This window comes from Tupaia chinensis, unplaced genomic scaffold, assembly GCF_000334495.1.
Source record: "Tupaia chinensis unplaced genomic scaffold, TupChi_1.0 Scaffold000153_1, whole genome shotgun sequence".
NCBI lineage: Eukaryota > Metazoa > Chordata > Mammalia > Scandentia > Tupaiidae > Tupaia > Tupaia belangeri.
Window position 1 is genome coordinate 1,122,579 of NW_006159624.1, and position 12,437 is coordinate 1,135,015.

Sequence of the window (12,437 nt, forward strand, 5' to 3'; positions counted from 1 at the left end):
TTGCTATGGGGTGTGTGCACTTGCTGGGGAGACAAAGAGAGAGATGGAGAAGGGAAAGTGAGAAGGCACTACCCAGGGTGATGGCCATGCTACTATCCCATCTTCATTCTCTGCACGTGCCTGGTGCAATTGTTCAAGCCACTGGCCTGGGACTTGACTGCCATGCCATCAGCCATGTGGGTTCCAGCACCTTAATCATTATGCCACCTCCTGGCTCTAGACTCAATTTTATAACATGTATACACATGTCTAGATCTTTTGTTGTGGATTTGCGGGTTATTTTAATTTTATTATTTGAAATTTTATGAATTCCCAGAATTATTCACAAGGAACATACATTTTTTTATAATCAGAAAGAAAGGAATAAATTACATCCTTCACATAATAAAATTGCTTCATATTTTCATGTTGCATTATGAACCAAATGATAATAAATATAGCTACTAAAAAAATGAATCACGCTCTATTTCTAGAGTTAGTAAGAGTCCTTAGTATTTTTTCTCCCAGCCCCTCTAGACATGTACTTTGAGATATCTTAGTTTAAGGCAGTACAGTGATAGATATGGTAGCATAATGGCAGAACTTGTTGAATTATCTTCTTAGTAGAAGGAAGAAGAAGGTTTTTTTCTGATAGGCTAAACTAAACTTTCCATACTCAAAAGATCAGGAAAAGAATTAATAATGGCTTAGAATCCCTTTCTGTCTTATGGGATTGGATTTCTGGATGCTTCAATTACAAGCTGTTCTTTAAAGATCACTAGATGGCTCTCTGTACCCACGACCCGGTGAAGGCACACTGAATTAATTCAGATATAGATTTATCATCCACTTTCTGGTCCACGCTGAAGATTTATTTATGTATATAACACATTGTGTGATGAGACTCAAATGAGCTCTTCCTATGGCAACATCACCACGATAAACTCTGTGTGTGTGAGAGAGAGAGAGACAGAGAGACAGAGAGAGAGAGTGTATTTGTACATACACACCTGCTCCTATTATATTTACAATATGTGAAAGTATTTGTTTAATGGAATTCCCATTTCGACACCTCTGGTTGGCATTTAAAAAAATAGCATTCCAAAACTGAGTCAGATTGTAGTTCTATTAGATGAAGACATGTGTGGCAAAGCTAATGGAAATAAAGAATTTTTAGTCTGTAGAATGTTAACCCATCTTTTGTTTGACTTCTCATTGAGACTTTCCACAACAAAATACCCCAATAGAATGCATGCAGGTTAGGCAGCCATTAAATGCTTGGCACTGCACTAATGTTCAGTAAGTCCAGCTAATGACCATCCCTGACTGAGAGAAAAGCAGTGGCAACCCATTTCTAAGTCATTCTCAAGAATGTTACTGAAAGATACAGGTTGAGCTACTGTTTGGAGCTGTACAGATTCAGCTACTTGCAGAGTGATGAAAATATAAATATAGATTGCAAACACACACACAAAATCTCCATCTTTAAATATAGAAATGATATATAATAAATTGAGAATGGCTCTTTATTTTTTAAGATTTTTCTTGTAGGGTGCATATGCATGCTAGAGAGACAGAGACAAAGAGACAGAAAGCCAGATATCATTCCCTCTGTCCCCAAGGGGAATAGCCATACAATAATTCTTTCTCCTCCGTTCTCCTCTTGAGACTTTGGGCATTTATGAACATGTGCCTGGCATGAATTTCAAGCTGCCAGGACTGGGACTTGAATCACAGTTGGCCATGTCCAACTTTAAGAGCCATGCCAATTCTAAATTTTCAGAAATAATTAACTTTCCTTTATTCCTTTATCCTGTTCTTTGATGACTTGAGGTCATAGTCAGGAAGCTGTTTGACTAGGTGAAGTCAAGTTGCTGTTAGAGTGACAGTAGGGCTTTCTTTAATTTTACCCCATTGTTTCTAAAGTCATTAGCCTTGAGAGAATAAAATACATCAAGTTTGCTAAGGGTTTTTTGTGGACATGCATGGTGGCAGTACACATGCTTTATTCATACAATTAGAAAAGCAATATGCATTTAAGAAGTCCCTTAAAATTGTATGCATCAAATGGTTTTGATAGTCAGTATCTAATCAGACACAAAGAAGTTGCTTTATGGGTGTCTCTTTTCTATAACCTTAGTATATAGAAGTGCTACTGTTCCTTACACTTTGAATTAATGTAAACCACAGTCGGCACATTAATATAGATAAAGCCTGTATGAAAGGGGACAATTCTGAACCTTCGTTCCAGGTCGAGTTAGACTCTGCCCTTTCTAACAAGAAGCCTGAAACATCAATTGGGTCATAGTTATCAGTGGGTAGAATCACTCTGTCTCAGGAGACAGGAGCCTATGCTTGACCTCTCTTGAATTTTTTCTTTAGTGCAAAATGTGTAAACTGAAATAGAACTTGCTTTCTTCAGATCTATCTCTGTTTCATCTTCCTGCATAAGTCCATGTGGAAAAGAATGTAAGTATCCTATTATTGCTGAACAAAATCTAATGGTTTAAAACAATACAAATAAATTCTGTGATGTTGTCAGGGCTGCATTATTTGTGGAGCCTCTGATGGGAGAATACACTTCCTTGCCTTTTCAATTTCTACTGGCTGCCCATATTCCTTGGTTAATGGCCAATTCTTCCATCTTTCTGTTGTTCTTTGTTTGCTATATGGCATGTGAGCTTGCCAGAGAGATAGAGGGAGGGAGGGAGGGAGGGAGGGAGAGAGAAAGAGAGAGAGACAGAGAGAGACAGAGAGAGAGAGAGAGAGAGAGGGAGAAAATCACCCCCCTAGGGGGGGGATGGCCACATCCTTCTTCTCCATTCTCCTCTGGGGATTTTGGGCATGCATGCACACTTGCCTGGTATGTTTTCCAGGTCTCCAGGTATGGGACTCAAACTGTACAGATGGCCTTCTGGGATCAAGCCTCCTTAATGTCCATACCACTATCTGGCCCTCCTTCCTCCATCTTTAAAGTGTGCCACACCACTCTGATGTGTGCTTCCTTCGTCACAGCATCCCATCCTCTGATCTTTTTTATGAGGACCTTTGTGATGACATTGGGTCCCTCTGGATAACCCAGGATAACTTCTCTATCTCAAGATGCTTAACATAATGACATATTCAAAGTCCCTTTTACCATAGAAGATAACATACTCATAGTTTCTGAGGATTTGAACATGGAGATCTTTGGGGGACCATTATTCAGCTTACTGCAGCAAAATCAGCCAACTCCTGTTTCATAGATCTACGCTTTTGTCCTCCATCTCTTCTACCCCTGCTTTCTTTGATTTGCTGAGATGGAAGGTGGTAGATACAAAGATTTAGAATTATAAAATGCCACACAAAACTGAAACTCAAGCCATATATTCCAACAAATCTTTTTCTCAAAAGTTATGCACCAGCGCACAGGAGATTAATGGATTTATTAATAAAGTGAGGTTGTAATTTCTGTTCTATTGTTTTTTGGGTTTAGTTACTTGGGGCTTCCTATGAGAGAGACTTGTGAGTTGCTCACTAATAGCATCTAATAGATAACAAAATCATTCTTAACCTCTAATGTAATTGCTCCACAGATCTGACCATCCTGAAATCATATAGATAACTACTTAAAACTGTACCTCATTCTCTTGTCTGATCGCATTGGCTAGGACTTACATCATGCTGGGTAAAGTCTCTTTGCAATTTAAATCATGTATAGTGACTGGATGTATAAATAATAATAATAATAATAATAATAATAATAAATAAACTGTACCTCAATGTTTACTTAAATATTGACAAACTTTACATATACCTTAATTGCACCTTAAGTGGGATTTCAAAACAGGAGTTTTTTTTCATCTCTCTTAAGGTTGGCTTACTAGAACTGTATATCTTTAGCCTAAATATTATATACATATTAAAAATTCACATAGAAAACTAATATGCACTGTATTCACACTGGGGAAAACTGTGTTGTACATGTAAAAATGTACAGTGATTCAGGACCAGCAGTTGGCAAATGGCTATGTTGCTGGACTCCCATGTAGTTGAAGGTGGTTTGAGTCCCAGACCGGGTAGCTTAAACTCATGCCGGGTACGTATGCATGCATGCCCAAGATCCTGAGAGGAGAATGGAGGAGAAGGGATTGCATCAAGGCCATCCCCCCAGGGGATGATTTCTCACTTTTCTGTCTCTCTGTCTCTCTCTGTCTTTCTGGAGAGTGCATGCACCCTATGGCAATAACCTCTCCAAAAAAAAAAATAATAAAGAAAATGCATATAGAAATTTTCTGAAAGGTCAGTGGGTGGCATGGTGGTTAAGGCACTGGATCCTGTACTCAGTTTTCCTGTGAAAAAGAAATTCCCCAAAGAACAAGTTAGAACACACTGCATCCTATATCTTGGTGCAGTGCCCTCCCATCTCAGCTGTGGTCCAAGCAGCCCCAGGAACAGCTTGATCCACTGTTAAGGCCATGCCACTCCATCTGCCACTCTGCAACATGCAAGTGGAGATCTCGGTGGCATGCATGAGGAGGTAATTCTGCAGGCTCACAGAATCCGGGAGCTATAAAGATAGGACTCTACCTAGATTTCAAAGAATGTCTCAGACAACCTGGGGACCTAGGGAGTCACAGGGTGAAGAGACCACAGAGAGTCCCTACTAGGGCTATGCCAAGTAGAAACCTGAGGTCTAAGTTGCCTCAGAGAATCTAGACTATGTCTTAGTGGAACATCAGGAGAACCACTTTTGAGATTCCAGAGCTTAGAGCTACCAGCATGTGATAGCAGCCCTGGAGAACTACAGGCACAAGACTCTGAACTGAGAGGGCTCAAGCATGGACTGAGTTCAGCAAAACCACAGGGCCATGGCTGCCCGATACTTACTTTGGGAACTCAAAAAGGACTTACTGTAAGAAAAATGTTGTATGAGCCAAGCAATGTGCCTAGTGATATAATTGGTGGAATGAGGATGTGGGCAGGGTAGACTCTCTCTGGCCATAGTCTCATGAATGATAAGTTTGCCCATAGATAAAACTTATGACTAATGTGAAGCACTGACATTTCTCAAAAGCCTCAAGTATCTCACTGAAGTTTATACGCAATACCCAAGGCACTAGAATCTGTGTCAGATGTGCCATAGGTAAAAAGTTACCATTGGTCAGTAACAGTACTAAGCATGTCTTTTTCTCTCAGACAAATGTGCAACGTACTTAAAAACTTAGTCTTGGGGCCAGCAGATGGCGTAATGGTTATGTCACTGGACTGCCATGTAGTTGACTGTGGTTCAAGCCCTGGACTCGGTGATGTAAAAACTCATGCCGGACACGTGTGGAGATCCTGAGAGGAGAATGGAAGAGAAGGGACTGTGGCATGGCCATTCCCTCTGAGGTGTGATTTCTCACTTTCTGTCTTGCTTTCTCTCTCTGTCTTTCCAGCAAGTGCATGTGCCCTACAGCAAAAACCTCTCTCTCTCTCTTAAAACAAACAAATCTACGTTTTTTTTTTTTTTTCCCTTTCTGGCTAAACCCACTTATTTATTTATTTAGTATTTCCAAGAGAAAAATACTAAGAAGTGGGCAGAGTGGAAGGGAGAGGATGGAGACATGCTGTGCTGTGAGTAGTATCCCTACCTCTAATGGAACATCAGTGGAAAATTAGGACTTGACTGATTCTTACCAGATCACGACAAACAGTTGTCCACTAGTTATTGGCTAACAGTATAAATTTTTCCAAGGTACTTTTATTTTTTCATTTGATTCACAAACCAACTCTGTCAAAGTGGTAACCTACCTTCTTTTGACCAATAATTACAGATACTTAGAGACAAAGTCATTTTCCCCAAGTTTACATGGCCAATAAGAGTCAGAGGTAGTTTGGTTTTAAAAACCAATGCGGTTGAAATTTGGCTTGGAGTATCTATGAAATAAAATCTAATAATACAAAAATCCATGGTATCTTCACTCAATACTGGAAGATAAAATACTAAGGATTAGATATTGAAATTGGTCTTTATATAGCTCAACTGAGTCAATCATAAATTAAAGATATAATGATCAAGTAAGATTAAGAGCAAATATATCCTTTATGTATTCAATTTCATTCCTGTGGTGGGCACAAAGAAAAGTATGACAGACTAATTGCCCAGTAAGTAGTGTCTGCTAGTCTTGTTTGCTCTATTTATCTATAAATAAAAAAATAAAAAAATAAAAAAATAAATAAATAAATATTGTACATGAATGACCAAGTAAATTAAAAAAAATACAAAAACAAAGAAACAGAAAACAAGTTCTGAATTAACCCCAGGTCTTTCTTCTTTTTTTTTGGGGAGAGGTTTTCACTATAGGGCGTGTGCGCTCACCAGACAGACAGAGAGAGACAGAGAGACAGAAAGCGAGAAATCACCCCCCTGGGGGGATGGTCACGCCGCAATCCCTTCTCCTCCATTCTCCTCTCGGGATCTTGGGCATGCATGCACACGCGCCCGGCGTGAGTTTTAAGCCACCGGGTCCAGGACTCGAACCACGGTCGACTATGTGGGAGTCCAGCGACATAGCCATTATGCTAACTGCTGGTTCCCCAGGTCTTTATTCTTGAAAAAGAGCCCTAGGGACCAGCAGATGGTATAATGGTTGCATTGCTGGACTCCCACATAGTTGACCATGGTTTGAGTTCTTTACTCAGCAGCTTAAAACTCACATTGGGTGTATGTTCTGCATGCCAAAAATCCTGAGAGGAGAATGGAGAAGTGATTGTGGCATGGCCATTCCCCCGGGGGGGTTTTTTTGCTTTCTTTCTCTATGGTGAGAACACGTGCCCTATAGCAAAAATTTCTCTCTCTAAAAAAAAGAAAAAGAACCTGTAAAAGATCACTACTAGAAAAAGTTTTGCATTGACTGGCAGGTGGCGTGGTGGTTAAGGGTGCTGGATTCCCATATGGTTGACCTTGTTTTGAGTCTCAGACCTGGCAGTTTGCTTTTTCACTTTCCCTCTCTCTCTCACTCTGTCCCTGTCTGGTCAAATTTAAATAAATAAATAAAAAATTAAATAAAATAATTCTGTTTTTAAAAAAGAAAATGTTTTGCATTACTTGACATGTAATTTGAAATAATTTATTTTCCAAGTCAGCAACAATTAGTTGCAACTATCAGCTGTTCATCATGAATTGTAGAATGCATTTCCCTCAGAGGAGAGAGTTGTGCTTTCCATGGAGTAAGTCACGGAAAAGTCGTGTAGCTGAGAGCAGATGTTTTAAACATTAATATCCTTTGCTGGTCTCCTCATGAGGCACCTAAATTATGAAGTGGTATCATTGTTCTGTCTCACATGCAAAACTAGCACTGTGCAAGCCAAATTCTAATCAACAGGCTTTAGAACTTAGACCTATATTGTCTGAGAAGATGGGCCATCTAAGACATTTATATTTTGGTGGAAATAAACATACACTAATTAGCACATATGATTCATAAAAGAGGTAAAATTATGGCTGGTATATTCAAGAGTTGAATTAAAAAAAAAAAAGCCCAGAGAATAATGTCTACATTTTTCAAAAAAATGTAAAAAGAGTTGAAAATAGTGTAGTCACTTTTCAATTGCATGGACGTGGATCTAAGTTAATTATATTACTCATTTATTCTGTTTATGGTATACATGTGGAAATGGATGAGGTATATATTTGAGAAAAAAATGTGTATCTTTCATTACATCAGCAAGTGAATTTTAAGGAGTTGACTTTGAATAAACCACTCAAAATCTCTAGGACAAAAAGTAGTGTGGGAAGGGGAGAGAACAATAAAGGGACTTCATGTGACATAATCTAAATGGAACTAGGTTGATATGCAGCGTCATTATTCGAGGTTTACAGAAATAGAATTCTTAGCTAAGAAGTGGTCAGTTTAATAAAATGAATTAGCCTTAAGTAGAACTTTAGGTGTGGAAGTAAAGTTAGAATGTTTTTTGGATGGAAACATATTTGAATCCCATCTCGTGTGTCACGTTACATTACACTTTTATTATGCGTTGTTAATAAACGTATGTTTACCAAAAGTGGGTAGTTAACTTACGTTAAATTTCCCTGCGTGCAGAAAGCTGGTCCTTTCCAAGCTGATGTTCTTCTGTATTTACATTTTGAACAAGTGGTATACTGAAGGAAAACTATTACACTTTTCTCAGGAGTTTGGTCATCTCAGTGTTACCTATTTTCATTCAAGAATTGTGGCAGTGTGTTACAGAACCATCACTTAGTAATTAATCAATATGCTAGAAACCAGCAGCCCAAAAGAATGTGAGCGAAAGCAGCTGTTGCTGCTCTTGCTTTAAAAGCAACTTTGATTGTTTAAATAAGAGACGTACTTTTACTTTACTTGGTTGTGTGTATAAATCCAATTTTTTCTAGAATCCTTTATTCAGGCCCTGTCACAATTAACATTCGGTCACTGGGCTGCAGACTCTGAAGATAGTGGCTAAAATAAATCAATTTTATTTATTGTATAAAAATGACATTTATATCCTTTTATATATAGAAAGGTTTTAACAATCACATCAGTGAAGTAGAAGAAAGTCCACTTTTTGAAAGCAAGAGAAATATCAGTTATTTTGAAAGCAAATTATGGCCCTAATTCTAAAATTACTTATTACACTGTCTTGCATTGAGCAGGACATTCCTGATCTAGACTATTATAGAACAACATTTAGATGATATACCAAGAGTAAGACAAGTGAGATGTTTGAATTTAAAACATTTAGGGAGATGAATGAAAATGTCCTCAGCCACACAAACTGGATCTGAGTTAACATAATTAGTCTCTTCTATTCAAATTATGTACCATGAAAGTAACTGACAACAATGATTTAAAATATATTTCTAAATTGAAATACAGAAGGTAATGTGCTTGCTGGATTACTTATTTTGCTGTCAGTTTGTAAGGGAGGACTTTATTCTCCCAGTGGTCTTAAAGCTTTGAAGTTTCCTCAATCTAGATGCTGCTTCATGATTTTTTTTTTTCTGGTTCCTTTGGTGTAACATGCTGGTTATTGCACACATCCACCACCGAACACAGACAATTTACCTTCTAACTAAAGAACACTAATTTTGGGAAAAAATTCTTGCTAACAATACGCCAGTGGAAAGGAGGCTGGAGGCTGTGACCGCTATTGGCAACTTATGAAGTATGAGGTAATAAAGAGGCAATGATGAGAAACAAGTGGTGCTGATGTCTGCATTTTGTTAAGATCTGATTCTGCATATATATTACTAATGATGCACCCTATGGATGCAATTTCATGTTTATAACACTCTGGCCATTGGCAGCATCGCACACCTGTGTTTTCCATACCTTCCCATCTGCTGCCTACAGTCATTTAGATTCAGGTGACAGAAATATTTTAGATAAAAGTTAATTAGCCTGCACTCTGGCGATCAAATCTCTATCGTGCAGCATGAAATAGGAATCTTCTGGGTAACTGCTGAGGGTGGCTCGTACCTTGCCCTTCCTAAGATGAAAAATGTAAGATTCATTTTTGCTGGAAAAAGACATCTTTAGTACTCCCTTGATATTTTATGCATAGAGTCTATCAAACTTTCCACTTATACATTGCCCTTACTCATTTTAGTTTTTATCTCTGTATATATGTATCAGAAGAGCTTAGAAATAATTTTGCTGCTGGGAGGATAGAGGGAACATGATGTAGTATCAGAAATCCTTCAGTTTCTGAGCTCTTACTATTACACTGCCCAATGTTGATCAAGTCCCCAAACTTTCCTTAGTTTTCCTATCTTTAAAATGGGGCTAAGGCCAATGACCTATTTGCCTAAAATACTTTGTGCAAATAGAGTTTGATATTATGACAGTAATATATACAAAGCAGGAAAAGACTCTTGCTCAAAGGACCCTGTCCTCTCAAGTACTTATCTCCTCATCGATTTTTTGGCCCACAGTTAGGTTCACAAATAACTTCTTCTATTGGCAAAATATTTATGATTTATAACCCAAAGGAAATGAAGTCATCAGATTGCTGTTCCTTTATTCTTAGATAATGAGAGCAGAAACGGACTGAACACAGAAATGACATACCAGCTTCTGAGCCAACATCACACAGAAAGAAGGGAGGGACAAAGAAACAACCCCCAAACAAGTGTCCCCATCCATTTGTACGCTGTCAGGGAATACTTCTAATGTTTCCCAATACCCGAGACTAATAAACCGCACTTCTTACTAGTTGCAGATTTTCTGTTTACTCAGAGAATTCAAGGGCTGTGTTTCCTGCCTTACATCATCGCTTAAGGAGCAGGCACACCGTCTGAAGTCAGACAGTGGATGCTGCTTTCTGGCCACACGCTCAGAGAGTTCCCCAGGAGGGCGTGAGACCAGCGGACTCAGGATCCACCTTCCTTCCCCGCTCTAGACTTCGGAACCTCGACCGCTCTCCGCGGTCCTGAACCTCGACTTCTACGTCCGTGGAACACCCACTAGATTTCTTCTAGGGGGTCAAAACGAAGCCCCCCACCCCGGCCCCGCGTCTTCTCCCCGCTTCCTTCCATCCACGAACCTCAGCCCACATTTTATTTCCACCTGTGCCTAAAATGTATTATTCTACTTCGACGGAGGTCCTTCTACTTACCACCCGAGGGCACGGGTCAATCCCTACACAACACCAAAGTTATAAAGCCACAAGTCCCTCCGGACTTCACAGGGCCCTACCTCCGCCTTGCTCCCCGCCTCCCCGCCTCCCCACCCGGGCCGTGGTCCTGGCCCCCAGCAGCGCCCATCTCTCCTCCACGCCAGACTCCTCTCACCTGACTCTCCCGCGGAAACTCGCGGCGCACGATGCTGATCACCGGGATGTGCAAGACTGCGCTGACCAAGTCGAGCTCCATCATCTCGCCCTGGCTCTGGGGGAAGGCAAGCAGCGCGGATACCCCTTGCACCACCACAGTGTGGCACACGCTCTGCAGAAAGGAGAAGGGGTCGCTGCTCCACGGCGAGCTGGGGGACGAGAAGGGCAAAAGCGGCAGATCTCCCAGGCCCGCTTCAATGGCCATCACTACTTCCAAAGACAGGTTGTAGGGCAGTAGCCCCTCCATGCGGTTCAGGTTGTCCACGGCGAATAGGAGCGCGTCCCGCGGCCACAAGGTCTCGGCCCCAGTACCCTCTCCCGTCTTCCGGGCGCCGGGCGGCCCCCGGCCATGCAGGGCGCTCCCCAACCAGCGTGCGCCAGGCGAGGGCGCCGGGGGCCGCCAAGTCCCAGGCTCCGGCTCATCCCGCGGGGCGCCTGCCCGGCTGCCGTCCGGAGCGCGACCGGCCGTGCGGGGGGCCGTGGTCCAGGGCTGCAAGTGCACCGCGCCCACCCTCACCGCGTGCCCGATGCGCTTGAGGATCTGGCAGGGCTGCGGGTGCGAGGAGGAGCCGGGCACCCCGGCCAGCACTAGTGCGCAGGGCGGCGGCAGCAGCAGACAGACCCTGCTCAGCAGCCACCACAAACTCAGTCTCCTCATTACTGAGACCCGCAGGGAGAAAGCGCGCCCCCTCCTGCGCCCGGCTCGCCCCTGTGCAGCCGCCGCCTAAGGTCTCCGCCTCCAGATCCCGCGCGCAGCTTCACTCGACGCGGTGAAGCGGTCCCAGGAGCTGCAGCGGTCTCCCGGCCATCCACGTTGGTCCCTAGCGCGCCCTTGACAGCCTCACATTCAGGACCCAGGTCCCTCGGCCTCACATCCTCTTCTCGCCCGGTCCCTGTGACGAGCCGGGCAGGCGGGCGGGCCGGCGCCTGGCCCCCGCGGCGTGGGGGGCCGGTCCCCGCCCATCTGCAGGGCACCTCGGGCACTGCGTCCTGCCCCGCGGGGCGGCTGGACTGAGAATCACAGGAGTTCCAAGGGGACGGCGGTGACACAAGGGCAATACGCTCACTTTCCTTCTTTTCTCTTTCTGCCCAGGCGAGACGCACTTTTTTTTTTTTTTCCCTGGGGTCGCGCTGGAGGGGACGTTCAGGCCCGGGGTGCGGAAAAGAAGCCAAATCCGCCTTGCTGCACTGTCGGCCACCCTCTCGCGTGCTCCCCCAGCGCCGGCTTCATTTTCCTCCGCACCTCGCTACTTCCTCTCTCGGTCTTTCTCTTTCCAGCCAGTCGCCAGCGCCGCTCGCTTCCTCGGAGGAGCGCTCTGACTGGCCAGCAAAGGGTGGTTCTGTTGCGAGCGCCAAAGTTCTCCCCGCCTCAGCCGGCACCTCCCTGTTGCTGAGCCCTGGCGCCAGCCGGTCGCTTGGCTGCGCTAAACGCCCACTGATGGTGAGATTCCCGGGTGGCGCATCTTGCGCCCCTGGAAAGTCCTCTCCCCTCAAAGGCCGAGAGTCATAGTTTGCGAAATTCCCTGAGATCTAAGAGGGCAGGGACTCAGCCACGGAGAATTCTGAATTCCAGAGTCGCGCCTGAGGGAGCCCGTGGTTCACTGGGCTAGGTTCAAAGAGGCTGTGACTTTAACGAGCTT

The 12,437-nt window shown here is 43.1% G+C and overlaps 1 protein-coding gene across 1 annotated transcript in view; it reads right to left on the reverse strand.

The window, feature by feature from the left end:
- GRIN3A (glutamate ionotropic receptor NMDA type subunit 3A) overlaps positions 1 to 11,683 on the reverse strand; it is a 180,240-nt gene extending 168,557 nt beyond the window's left edge. The window contains exon 1 of the mRNA XM_006145562.2: positions 10,757 to 11,683. Within this exon, the coding sequence (XP_006145624.1) occupies positions 10,757 to 11,455 (699 nt within the window). The 5' untranslated portion in view covers positions 11,456 to 11,683. The remainder of the gene's footprint in view (positions 1 to 10,756) is intronic.
- Between the last annotated feature and the right edge of the window lie 754 nt (positions 11,684 to 12,437).